Here is a 13,332-nt window from a genome sequence, read left to right on the forward strand (position 1 = left end):
GACGTGTGTGATGAGGCTTTTCCAGTAACCTTCCGAGACTCCCAGGCCCCTGGAGATGGTGTCCGCCCTGGAGCTTCTCAGGGTTTCCTCACTCTGCCTCTCTTTAGGTTTGCTCTCTCTTGTACTATTCTTAATGTGATTCCTTCATTCTTTTAAAAAATTTTATTTCATTGAAGTATAGTTGATTCCAATGTTGTGTTAATTTCTACGCACAGCGAAGTGATTCAGTTCACACACACACCACACACACACCACACACACACACACACACACACATATATCAATACATTCTTTTTCATATTCTTTTCCATTATGGTTTATCACAGGATATTGAATATATTTCCCTGTTCTGTGCAGTAAGACCCTGTTGTTGATCCATTCTCTATATAATAGTTTGCATCTGCTAATCCCAAACTCCCAGCCCATCCCTTCCCCTTCCCCCTTAGTCCTTCTTTTGCTTTCTTCATCCACCCACCTATCCACTCATCCATCCTCCATACTTCCTCCATCCACCCATCCATCTTCCATCCATCCATTCTGCAAGCATTTATCTTCTATTCATTCGGTATTCGGGGAGTGTGGCTGGTCAGACAGACAGATGGACGGGTGGACAGATGGGAGAAAATGAATCACTGCTGTGTCTTTACCCCAGCATCTCATGCTGGGACCCCTGGGACTTGATTCATGGACTCCTTCCCAAGGCCATACACCCTGAGTGGTTGCCTTGGAGAGACCAAGGCCAGGGAGGGATGGGGCACCTGTCTGCTTCTTGCATGGAGATGGCCTCCAGCTTCTTGGTGGCAGGAGACCACACAGCCCTCTCTGCTGCCCTGAAGCACACACGGCTCCTGGTCAGCCCCAAACTGAAGTGCTGGATGCATGTTCCAGGCTGCCTGGAAGCAAGTGAAATTGGGTCCTGAGCAAATGGCCTACCCGCGCCCCCCACCCCAGGGCCCCTCAGGTAGGAACCATGATTGGGGTCACCTGCGTACCCCACCCAGCTCCAGGGTATGGTGGAGCCCCCTCCGCCCCAGGTCCCACATCTCCCCACCCCTATTGTCTTGGACAAGACAGTCTCATCAATAACTGGGCTCTGGTGCTGCGGGCTTTACGGATGGCAGACACTGGGCGTCCCCACCCTCCGTCTCCAGGGCAGGCGAGCTAGCGTGGCTGTCTTCACTCGCACCACCTGTTGGGTGAGGGATCGCCCCGTAAGTGGTGGGCAGCACTTGGAAGTGAGGTGGCCCTCTCCCCTTTAGTGGCCTTGCTGCTCAGGACCAGCCAGGCCTCCAGTTTCTCCCCAGTCCAGGCTGAGAGCCTGGGTGCTGTCCATTCCCACCATGTGCTTTTAGGGCAACCTGCACCCGAGACCCCTCCTCTTTTCCGGAGCCTGAGATGGTCTGTGCTGAGAGGGGTCGCTGATGTTTCTGTCTCCCTATTGGCCCCTCAGCTCAGTGACAGGACTGTGCTGTCCCTGTCTGTGGTGGAAGGAAGGGAGGAAGGAAAGGAGGGAGGGGGACCAGTGAATGAATGAGTAGACGTGCATGCATTTCTGGAGACCGTTGATGGCGTTTGCAGTTCAGGGCCAGGCTGATGGGGTGACAGTGTCCCAGGTGACCTCAGGGCCAGCAATGGGGGGATGCTCACTCCTGCCTCAGTGCCCTGCATGTGTCTCCCCCTCCCCGACCGAGGAATTCAGGAGACTGTTTGGGGATGTGAGGGCTCAGGTCTTTGCAGGGAGTGTTTTGCATTCTGGGGAGTTTTGTGTTTCTCCCTAAGCCCGAGCGCTCGGGCCTTGCTAAGGGCCGGAAGCTCAGGCCACGTGTCTAGGTTACGTGGGGACTGGGTTTTGCTCAGGTTATGCTAACTGAGGATTTCTCCTTCTCTCACCAGAAAACTCACTGGGGTGGGCGTGAATGCCGCGCACACGGCTCTGTTCCCACCTGCCCACTTTGTGTGGGGACAGTGTGGGCCTGATGTCGGGCTGGGGTCCTCCCGCCCTGGGGGTTTGGCTTCTCCCCTCACCTTGCCCCCCTCTCCTTCCCTCATCGTCCTTTCTGTGTCCTCTGACACTTGCTTCCTTTGTCCCCTTCAGTTCCTCTTGTGTCCCTCTGGCTCCTTATCCCCTCTGCCTGCAGCCCTCCCTGTTCTTGGCCCTCCTTTGCACACTTCCCCCTCTCTCCTGGGGTCCCTCCCCTGCCCCATCCCACCTGTCAGTCTTCCTGTGCATATGCCCCAGGGAATCTGAGTGTTCCTTCCAGAGCTTGCCTGTGAGGGGGGACACCTCTGCCAGGACCCCTCAGAGCATCGCCCGGATGCCGCCCAGACCAGCTGCGGCCCCGCAGGGGAGGCTCCGTCCAAATCTCCGCCTCCTTTTCCGTAGGAAGGTTCACATCACAAAGACCACCCTGGCGTGCCTAAATGGTGACTATGAGGTGGAGCCGGGCCATGGACACGAGAGGAACAGTTTTCTGAAAACTCACAACATCGAGACCTTTTTCATCGTGCCCTCCCATCGGCGAAAGGTGGGCTCCAGAAGGGGTCCTGTGCGGAGCCTTCTTAAGGACTCATGGCTCCCCAGATCGCTGCTTCTCAGACCTTGAGCTCTGTGCACATGGGAGCGTGTCCCCGCTGACCTTGTGTCCTGGGCCTGGCCTGTTGCCCGTGAGGGGAGGGCCGTGGGGGAGGGGAGGGGATGGAGCTTGGAGTCAAGGCCCTGGGGTCCTCGGGGGCTGGGCCATCCTGAGTCCTACCGCACCTCCCTGGGCCTTCACTGCCTCTCCTGCAAATCAGGTTTGAGAACCCTCTGCAGGAGGTCAGGGATGGGGTGCGCTATGGATCGAGGGGTGCTGTGCACACAGGAAGGCTTGTGACCATCCTGTGTGAGCGCTGAAGGTCACTCTGCCCTGGGAAAGTGATCTGGACACGATTGAGGGTGGCCGAGCCACTTCCGGGGCTCAGGTGAGGGGCACAGAACTCAGGTGAGGGACGCAGGACTCAAGGCGAGGGGTGCAGGACTCAGGTGAGGGGCACAGGACTCAGGTAAGGGGTGCAGGACTCAGGTGAGGGGCACAGGGCTCAGGTGAGGGGCGCAGGACTCAGGTGGCCACAGTACTTTTTCAGAATACAAGCAGGTCAGGGAGAGCTTCGGGTTTCGCTGTCCTGGTGCATCCATGGGCCAGTGCTCTCCAGGCCAGGATGCGGTGGCACCCGTGTGATGTGGGAGCTGTGGATGGGTGTGGCACTGGCCAGGGGAGAGAAATGGGGCTCAGGGCAGGACAGGCAGGGCAGGGTGAGCTGACTTCTGGAGAAGGGGAGTGAGTGTGTGAGAGAAGGGCAGGTGTGAGAGGTTTGGGTGACCAGCTCGGGTCAACCTGGGAACATAGGAGCGGAGGGCAGGGCGCCAAGGAGGAAGGCCTGCGAGCCGCTGCCGGGATGCAGGAGGTTGTGAGTCAGAGGAGGGAGCCTTGGTGCCATGAGTGGACGCCACCCCACTCGTCATACAGAATTAAACAACAGCGTCAGCCATGGCTGCGGTTTGAGGGTGAGAAGGATGGTGAGGTCTGTACAATGAGCAGCCCCTTGGGAGAAGTTTGGGTTGAGGAGGAGAGAGAAAAAGGTGAAAGGCAGAAGGGCAGGTCTGCAGGACGGACCCAGGGGCCAGTGGGTGACACTCATCCGCACGGTGCTGCCCCAGCTGGGTGATGTCCATGCATCTGCCCCAGGATTCGGGCATCGCTCTCGTTTCAGAGGCATTGGACGTAGTTGAGACCTGCGTGTTTTGGGACTGGGTTGCTGGTTCTGTTCCCTGCTGGGTCTGGTGAGCAGTAGGTCCTCAGCAAGTGGCCTGTGATCTCCCTGCCCCGTTAAGTTCGTGCTCCCCGCCCAAGAGGTAGGACGTGTGTGTCGGCTCACAGCGTTTCTCTCTGCTGCACGTCCACACAGATATTTCCAGGGCTGATTCTCTCAGATATAAAACCGGCCAAGAGGATGAAGTTCAAGACCGTGTGCTACCTGCTGGTACAGCTCATGCACTGCCGGAAGATGTTCAAGGCTGAGATCCCTTTCTCCAATGTCATGACCTGCGAGGATGACGACAAGGTAGGCGGGCCCCACCCCCATGTGCCGGCCCCGCAGGGAGTCCCTGTTTGTCTGTCCTCCCAGTGCAGTCCTGCTGCGGTCGGGCTCCATTAGCCCTCGCCCTTCACCTTGCACAGTCTTGTAAATGCTGTTCAGAGCTGGGCTGCTTTTGCTTTCCTGCAAAACACTTTTCATTATGTTGTGGGTTTTTTTTGCAACTTGGCATTCCATGGATTTATCGGTAAATTCAAGCCACAGTCCCCCAGCCGTTGTTTAAATCTGTCCTCAGGATATCTGTACGTGTCAGATATTGTATCGCTGGTTCCGGAGCCCCCGACCTCCTCTGTCTGGACCCCGAGAGCCTCAACGTGGTGTCACCCCAGCCTTGCCCTTCACCTCCATGGAGAGCATCTCTGGCCATCCCCTCCCTCCCTCTCTGGCTCTCATATCAGAGGCCGCTTCTTCCTGGGTTAAGTCCCCTCTAGTTCATGGTGCATGGCCTCCGGCACCTGACGGAGGTTCCTTTTGTGGGTGTTCCTGCAGGTGACCTGGGTGCAGGATTTTCCGTCTTTCTTCTTGGGTTGGTCAGTCACCTTCGTCTTTAGTCTGCTGGGATGGGGCGAGGCCTGGGGTGAAAGCCTGGAGCTGAGCGGAGGCAGCATTGTGGCTGGCGGGGGGATCCTTAGTGTCTGCTTCAACCACACACGCATACTGTCTGTAACCCGGGGCCAGAGACCCTGATCCCTTCCCCCACCAGGGAAGAGCCCGGTCCTCTGGGGCAGGAGGGCCGCGTCCCCGCAGCCTGGGGTGAAGCCTGTGCTCCGCCACTTCGTCAGCAGCTTTGAGCGTCCTCCGCGCGTCCTCTTGTCACTGGCCCTCCAGCCCCCGCACCGCCGGCTGTGCTCCTGAATATTCTGACTTTCGCTATCACCTGTGTTCCTGGGTCTGCACATCCGTGACTGATTGCCTGTTTCCCGAGATTGCATTGCTGCTTCTGCACTCTCATTTTCTCCTCCGTGTGGGTTTTATGCCTTTAAAAGGAATTCCCTCACCACAGTTTTAGTGGCTTTTCAGGAGGAAGCAAAATCCCGCTGACTCTCGCTCGTAGTGCCTTATTCTAGAGGGATTTTTTTGTGATTTTGATGATGAGCTCCTGTTTGGGAAAACTTTATCTGGAGATGCCTAAGAGCTCTGTTGCTGGTGAATTCCCTCAAGAAGATGGGCCTTTCCTCTACTGGCCTTGCAGGAGGCTAAATGCCTGGCTTGTGGTTTTTAGATGTCCCAGGTGGTACACAGCTAGGTCTAAGACAGGCCGGCTGTCTTAGACCGACCCCCCTGCGTGGTCTCTCCTGGTTGGTGTTTGCTGACGGAGCCTCTCAGGGTCTGGGGTTCAGCCACAGGGCTTTGACCTCACTGCCCATCTTGCTTGGGCCCCTGGATTTCTGTGAGCCCCATGAAAGCTTGATGGCACCATTCCCTGGCCTGCATTCCCACTGTCCTGACGTTTCTGGCCTCTGGTCATTTTCCTTACTTTCTTGCCAGCTCAGTTGTACATTTCAAAGTATGTATGAGTTAATATATTTATCCAGAGTTTGTAACAGGAGAACTCTCAGGCTTTCTTGTTAGCCAGATTGCCAGGGTAGAAACCCTGATTTAATCTCTGTCTTCTTCCTGCAGTACACCCGGCCCCAACCCCCTTGATTCAACTTGACCCCGCCCCCCCCAGGGATGGGACTGGGGGAGTGTTATGAGGTGTACAATTTAAATATGCGTCCAAAACTCAGTATCAGGATGTGCTTCCCTGGTGGCGCAGTGGTTAAGAATCTACCTGCCAATGCAGGGGACATGGGTTCGAGCCCTGGTCCAGGAAGATCCCACATGCTGCGGAGCACCTAAGCCCGTGTGCCACAACTACTGAGCCTGTGCTCTAGAGCCCGCGAGCCACAACTACTGAGCCCACGTGCCACAACTTCTGAAGCCCGTGCGCCTAGAGCCCGTGCTCCACAACTAGAGGAGCCACCGCAATGAGAAGCCCGTGCACCGCAGCGAAGACCCAACACAGCTAAAAATAAATGAATTTATAAAACAAAAAAAACCCCTCAGTATCAGGATAAGTAATAGTGCAGTATTTTAAAAAATCAAATGGAATCCAAAAGAATCCACAATGAATGAAAAATCAACTTTTAGTTGAAGCCTGGGCAGTGCAGAGCCATCATCCTGGAGCCCGAGGCAAGGGCTGGTATCCCCAGGACTCCTCAGGGGGGTTGGGGTGCGGAGAGGGGAGGGAATGCGTCATTCCTGCTTGATTGCCCAGGGTGGTGGAGTTAATAAGGCTTTTCCTGGGCAGAGCCTGCTGACCTGTGAAAGGAGCCTGTGACTCCTGGATTCATCCCGGACCAGGGCACGAACCCGTGTCCCCTGCATCGGCAGGTGGACTCTCAACCACTGCGGCACCAGGGAAGCCCCTTCCTTCCTTTTCTTCCAGCGTCAGGAGTCACGGTTGGATTCCTGGATTCCTCGTCCCCCGAGCCTCTCACCTCCCCAGCTTTGCAGCCCTCCCGCCTCCCTTGGGAGCATGAGTGGTGGTGTCCTGGGTTTTGTCCTTGGTGCCCTGTCCCCACAGTCTCCCACAGGTCTCCCCTGTGTGCTCAGGGTCCCCAGGCCTCCTCTCCGACACACCCAACATCTCTGGTGCTTGGGACACCTCCGCCGCCGCCTGGCTGGCTCCGACGGAGGAGACCGCAGCCCAGGCCTGCGCTCTGCTCTCAGGCGCGCCCTCTGCACCCAGCCCGCTTCTCTCTCTGTCACACCACCTCCTCCAGACTCTGACCCCTCGTCCGCAGGGCGCCCGATTCCGGCCTCGATGCCCCCTGGGCAGCCTCTATGGGCCCAGGCAGCTCCCCTGCTGGGGAGACAGAGAGCACAGCCCCCATGGGCAGGTGCCACAGGCTGGGAGCCGAGCTGGGAGCCTGGGCCTCTGCTGCCCTGCTCTGTGCCCTTTCATTGCCACCTGCCCCCTGCGATTAGTGGAAACGAGGATGGAGAGGGTAGAGGGCTGGCACCGTGGGGGGGCATCAGAGGGTGAAGACAGGGCAGGTGGCCTGAGGGGGTGTCCATGGTGGTCCTGGAATGATGGGGTGGAGAGGCTGTGCACGGGCGGGGCCGGCCACCAGTGGGGACATTTGGGGAGGATGACATGAGTGCCCCGGCCGGTGACCCCCGAGCAGAGCAGCCCCTGCCCTGCAGCTGTTCTCCCCGGCGGGTCTCAGATCCTGCATCTGCTTTAGGATGAGGTCTGCCTCATCGTTCCTGTTCCTGTCTTCCATTTACTTTATCCACACCTTGAGCCTGATCTAGGGGGCCTTGGAGATGGAGCTGGGGAAGCCGGCGGGATCAGGGCAGTGGGTTCCACCGTCACCTGTGCCTTTGTGCCGAGTTTGTGAGACATTGTGTCCCAGGTTCTGGGGGGTGACTCAGATGTATGTGGTCAGCCTCAGACCACAGCGCACCTTGGGTTCCCGTGTTCCTGGCCTCTCCCGGGTCAGCGGTGTGGGAGCCCAGGGTGAACCGGCCGCTAGGTGGCGATACCGTGCACGCATCTCCGGGCAGGGACCTGGGCTTCGGGGTTCGGTGTCAGGGCTCCAACACAGCTTTAGGGTACTTCACGTCCAAGGTACTTCTCTCCAGTAAATCCCACCCCCGCATGCTGACGCTTGTCTGTTTCTTCCTTCAGTATTCCTTTCTGATTATAAAAGTAATTTATTGTGGAAAATATAGAAAAATACAAAAATGCACAAAGAAGATGAAAAGCATTCATCTACAATCCAATCACCCTCAACCAACCTATCGTCAACACTTTCGTCCTTCTAGCTTCTTAGATGTGTGTATATTTATAAAATTGATGGGATGATATACAATGTTTGCTGCTTGTTACTTTTTTTTCACTTGCCAGTGTATCATAAGGGTTTCTTTATATTATTGACTATTCCTCAAAAATAGGATTCTCTAATCATTGTGTAGACTTCCAGCCTAGGGAGAGACCGTTTACTTACTCAACTTCCACTCAACTTCCATTGATATTTAGGTCATTTCTGCTTTTATTGTTTTTTTTGGTTTTTTTTTTTTTTAAGCAAAGTAAATGATTCACAGCATTTTTTTGCTCACGAAAGTGCACTTACATCTCTGATCATTTTGTAAAATGGATTTCTCTGAGTTGAGTATCTGCGAGAGTGGGTGTGTAGCTGGTTAGAGATTGTAGCACCAGTGTTACCTGTAGCAGCAGGTGGGAGACAAGCCTCCCCCTCCCCGACCAGCGTGGGGAGACGCTCTCTATGGAGTCCCCTAATACTGCCAGTAGATTTGCCCCTTCCAGAATGTACGCCAGGAGCCTTCCAGTTCTCTCTCCCCTTTTAAAAAATACTGCCTCTCTCCTTCTCTTCAGATTTAAAATCACCTAAGCCTATTTATTTTAAAATACAAAAGTAACATGTACCCGTGATACAGAAAGTCCAATCCCCCGAACTGTTTACCATTTTGTGTTTTTTCTTCCCCCCCAGAAAAACCTGGCTGTGTGCTAGAAGGTTAATGCCAATACGACTTGACCTATTTAACTGTCCCAGCGCCCTGTCTTTTCACTCAGTGACAGACCTTGGAGATCCTGGAGGCTCATACCAGGGGCCCTCCACCTGCAGACAGACTTGTTTCCCGGTGCCTTGCTGACGCGTGGGAACATGATTTCCAGATTTCTTCTCTTGGCCATCGGTGCTGAGAACATCCTTAAATTAAAAAAAACTTTTTATACATCTTAGTGAACTTTACAAGGACAGCCTGCGGTAACTTCTTTGTAGTGAAATCGCTGCGTTAAATGGTGCATGTATTTTAATTTGTGATCGCTGTTGCCAAATTGCTCTCTCCATGTTTTCCGCACTCACTCTTGTGACAGCTTCCCCAGCACGGCCTCAGCACAGTTTAAGCATTGTTCATGGCTTCATGCCATGTCTCCCTTCCTGATCTGTTTCAAGGTCTGCAGAGGGCCTTTCCTACCCTGTTTCCCAGCTTTTTGTTTTAAAGATGGCTCGGAGTATTTTAGAAACATAGTTTCCACCATTTCTGCTTGAATTTGATGAAGATCAAATTCTAGCTTATGTTTGGTCCATACTTATTGAAACTGATTGTAATAACTTTTTTACTTCCCTTGGGTTTCCTTGATATACAGTGGTATCACTTTTAAATAGTGATAAATTTTGTTTCCTTTTTTACATCCTTTATTCAATGATAGTGATGAATGACATTCTTTTTTTTTATTCTGGCTTTAATTAGTTAAAACAAATAGAGTTTTCTTATTAATTGTGATGCTTTTGGTAAGAACTAGTAATGGGTGTCCAATGATCTCAAGAAAGTAGCCCTGTGAGTGAGTGTTTGCACTTTTTAAAATGAGAAGTAGATATTGAATTTTAGCAAATAGTGTTCGGTATCTATTGAGATGATCATTCTGGTGGCTTTTCTTCTCTGACTCTTACAGGGTAAATGGTATTACAGGCTCCTCCAAGGTTTCTTTAACGTCTAGTGGCTTTTTACTTGCTTTCTGTCCCCACCGAATCAGGATGCCCCAGGTATAACCACTGCAAGGGACAGCGGTTGGCTCCCCTCTCTGTCACCACAGTGATGTGTGTGCCACTCTTTTGTCACTGGCTTTTAGTTGTCGCAAGAGGACACTCTGACCCCTGAGGTGACAGGCTGACCTGAGGTGGATCTGTATGTCCATCAGCCCCAGACAAACCAGACCAGAGCACATTCGCCATTGGCCTCTTACCTCCTGAGCTGAAGGTCACTTACCGTGGTCGAGACCCAGGCCAGGTCTGCCCACCTGGGAACAACCTGTACTGGCATCTGGAAAGCTGCTGGACAGAGCAGAGGCACTTGCTGGGCTGGATCTGGGCATGGTGTTCTCGCTGCTTAGGCCTCAGGAAAGACTTCACGCCTCAGGACGGTTTCCAGGGGCTCGTAGGATTTCTCGTCTGAGATCACCCGACTGAGCCATCCCTCATGGCCCTGCTCAAGAGCTCTGTGCTTTCAGCTGCTGCCTCCCCTCCTGGCCGGTTTTGGTTCAGCCCTTATGCTGGCCCTTGTCTGGCAAAACTCCAGTGGGTTCCAGTAAGAGGTTCTGCTCTTCCTTGCTCCCCGACAGCCCATGTCCTTGAAGTGGATTAAACCCCGAGCTGTCAGCCATGACAATCCAGCCAACACACCATTACTGTTGTCCCCCGGGGAGCCGGGGGGCATCGTGTAGATCCTAACACGTTCATAGTTGAAGGTAAGGTGGCAACTTTACAGCCCACTTCACAGTTTAGATGAAACGGACAAATGCCTGGTAAAACTCAAAAGGGCAAAAAGACCCAGGCAGAAGCGGAAATGTGAATACTCCTTTGTCTGTTAGGAACTCAAGTCTTACTAAATTGTTTCCCAGGAGGAAACTCCCAGCCCGTACAGCTCTGACGGTGGGTCCTCCCGGTCATTGAAGGAGTTCTAGTGCCCCCTCATATACGGACTCTTGCAGAGAAGAGGAAGGAGAGAACTTTGCAGCTACTTCAAGGAGGCGGTGGATACCCCCTGATGAGGTCGCCCCTCGGGAGGCGTGAGCCTGGCCCCTGCCCCTGCTCTGGGAGAGGTTCAAACAAGGAATTCTTTGTGGAAAAGGGTGGAGAAAAGCCGCCAGTTCTTAGGCGGATGAGTCATTTCTAGAACGTCGTCTGTGAAGTGATAGCATCAAGCCCCTGGGGTGTCCCTGTCCCTTCAGTAGGTGAGGGTGGATGGCAGGGCCGCTCATTGGGCCCTGTGGGGAGCTGGATATGTGAGGGGACTGGGTAAGACCTGGGGCAGAGCAGCGCCTGCTGCCTGCTCCCCAGAGGGGCTGACGCTGGGCAGAGACCGTTTCTCAGACCATGGCCTTCCTGGGGTGTCAGGTGTGAAAGGAGACCTGAGACGCAGCTCTGTGCTTTGCAGGCTTGGGGACACTTTTACTGATCTCAGCTGCTCATATGCTTCAGGAAGTTGGGTGCCCAAGCTCAGCCGCAGGAAGTGCATGCCTGCCCAGTCTACCCCAGGCCAGGGTTTCAGCTCCATGCTGTGGGAATGCCCCATCTTCCCTGTCCCCCAGTTCACCACCCCGTCTTCTTGTAACTACCACACCCCATGGCAGGTAGAGGGCAGATTGGGATTGGAGGAGCAGACGGGTCATAGCATCCAGGAATGCCGCTTCAGAGATGTGTGCTCTTGGAAGTAGTGCTAATCAGGAGTGGGTTTCAGGGCATATGAAGAAAACCCCAATCATGGTGGCTTGAACAAAATAGAGGTTAGTTTTCTCATGGATAAACTAAATCCAGAGAGCAGGCAGTTCAAGGCTAATGTGGTGGCTTCACAAGCATCTTGACCAGACCCTTTCTCTTTCATTATTCTGGCTTGGCTGCTCTGCCACCTCATGGCCCAAGATAAATGCTGGGGCTCCAGTCATTGCATCTGCATTCCAGCCAGCAGAAAGAAGGCAGAGCTGGCAAAAGGCATATCTCTCTCCTCTTGAGGATGCTCCCTAGCAACACTTCTGCGTATAGCTCATTGGCCAGAACTCAGCCACACAGCTGCACCAAGCTGACAGGGGAAGGGGAGAAAGGCAGTGCATTGGCTGAGACCAATGCCTTTATAGAACTTGGGTTCTGTGACCAAGGGGGTATGAATGTCGGGGAGACTGCCAGCAGTCTCTTGCCACGCACTTGCATCTGAGACCCTGACATCGGTGGGTCCATGGAAATGTGCTGGTGTGGATCGATACCCAGTGGCTTTCTTAGTGGCAGTGATACAGAACATTTCCATCACCACCAGGGTCTCGCCTCGCTTGTGGTCACACCTTCTCCCTCCTCACAGCCACCCTTAACCCTGGATCCCACTAATCTGTTCTCCATCCCTATAACCGTCACTTGAGAATGTTGTATAAACGGAATCACACAGTGTGTGACCCTTTGAACTTGGCCTTTCTTATGCTCAGCTCTATGCTTGGGTCCTTCCAGGTTGTTGCTGGGATCAATAGCTCCTTCCTTTCCGTGGCTGGCTGGTATGCCGGGTTGGAATGGACCACCTTTGTTTAACCACTCACCTGTTGAAGGACATTTTGGTTGTGTCAAATTTTGACTATTACAAATAAAACTACTATAAACATTCAGGTACAGGTTTTTTACGTGGACATAAATTTTCATTATTTTTGGATAGATGCCGAGGTGTGCCATTGATGGGTCATATTTGGTTTTGCTTTTTGTTTTTTTTTTTTAAGAGACCGGCAAACTGTCTTCCAGAGTGACTGTACCATTTCACATTCCCATCAGCAACATATGCGTGATCCAGTCTCCCTGCATTCTTGCCAGCCCTTGGTCCTGTCACCACTTTTTTTAAAGAAAATATATTATTGTTCTAATAAGTGTGTGGTGATGTCTCCTTGTGATTTTATTTTGTATTTCCCTGATGGCTAATGATGTGAAACATCTTTTCAAGTGCTTATTTTCTTTTTTGTGTGTGTGCTATTTTGTTCTTAACAACCTTTATTACCAAAAGATGCATGTTCCCTATTAAAATTTCTAGCTGCATACTGATCTAGGAGCATTCTGTCAATGGAAAGAGTCTTTATTCTGACTTTTATCTTTCTGACATTGTAAGAAGATTTTAATATCACTGATTTATTATTCCCCTCTGCTGGCCGGTGAGCTTTTATGTTTTCAGCCAAACTGTCTGTACAGCATTTCATCTACAGATCTTTACACATGTGCAAAGATACAACAAACAAAGCACAGGGGAGAATTGTGACAGTGAATTTCCAAATGGTCCTCACAAAGCTACTTTCATGTCCCCCCAAATTTGAGAGGAGTAAGAAAAACTAAAATACAAAGTATTAGTTATGAAATTAAAGAGATACTTCATACTGTAAAGTTGATACATCTACTGTAAAGTAGATACAGGCTAGCTCTGCAAGGGAATGACCTTTAATCCACTTTTAAAAAGAAATAAAAAAGGGCTTCCCTGGTGGCGCCGTGGTTGAGAGTCCGCCTGCCGATGCAGGGGACGCGGGTTCGTGCCCCGGTCCGGGAAGATCCCACATGCCGCGGAGCGGCTGGGGCCCTGAGCCATGGCCGCTGAGCCTGCACGTCCGGAGCCTGTGCTCCCCAACGGGAGAGGCCACAACAGTGAGAGGCCCGCGTACCGCAAAAAAAA

General features: G+C 52.9%; 1 protein-coding gene across 1 annotated transcript in view; it reads left to right on the forward strand.

The window, feature by feature from the left end:
• Positions 1 to 13,332, forward strand: part of ADCY1 (adenylate cyclase 1) — a 112,188-nt gene that overhangs the window by 64,128 nt on the left and 34,728 nt on the right. The window contains exons 7-8 of the mRNA XM_024745779.1: positions 2,384 to 2,525; positions 3,946 to 4,101. Of these exons, the coding sequence (XP_024601547.1) occupies positions 2,384 to 2,525; positions 3,946 to 4,101 (298 nt within the window). The remainder of the gene's footprint in view (positions 1 to 2,383; positions 2,526 to 3,945; positions 4,102 to 13,332) is intronic.

Source organism: Neophocaena asiaeorientalis, unplaced genomic scaffold (assembly GCF_003031525.2).
Source record: "Neophocaena asiaeorientalis asiaeorientalis breed wild unplaced genomic scaffold, Neophocaena_asiaeorientalis_V1.1 scaffold137, whole genome shotgun sequence".
Classification (NCBI taxonomy): domain Eukaryota; kingdom Metazoa; phylum Chordata; class Mammalia; order Artiodactyla; family Phocoenidae; genus Neophocaena; species Neophocaena asiaeorientalis.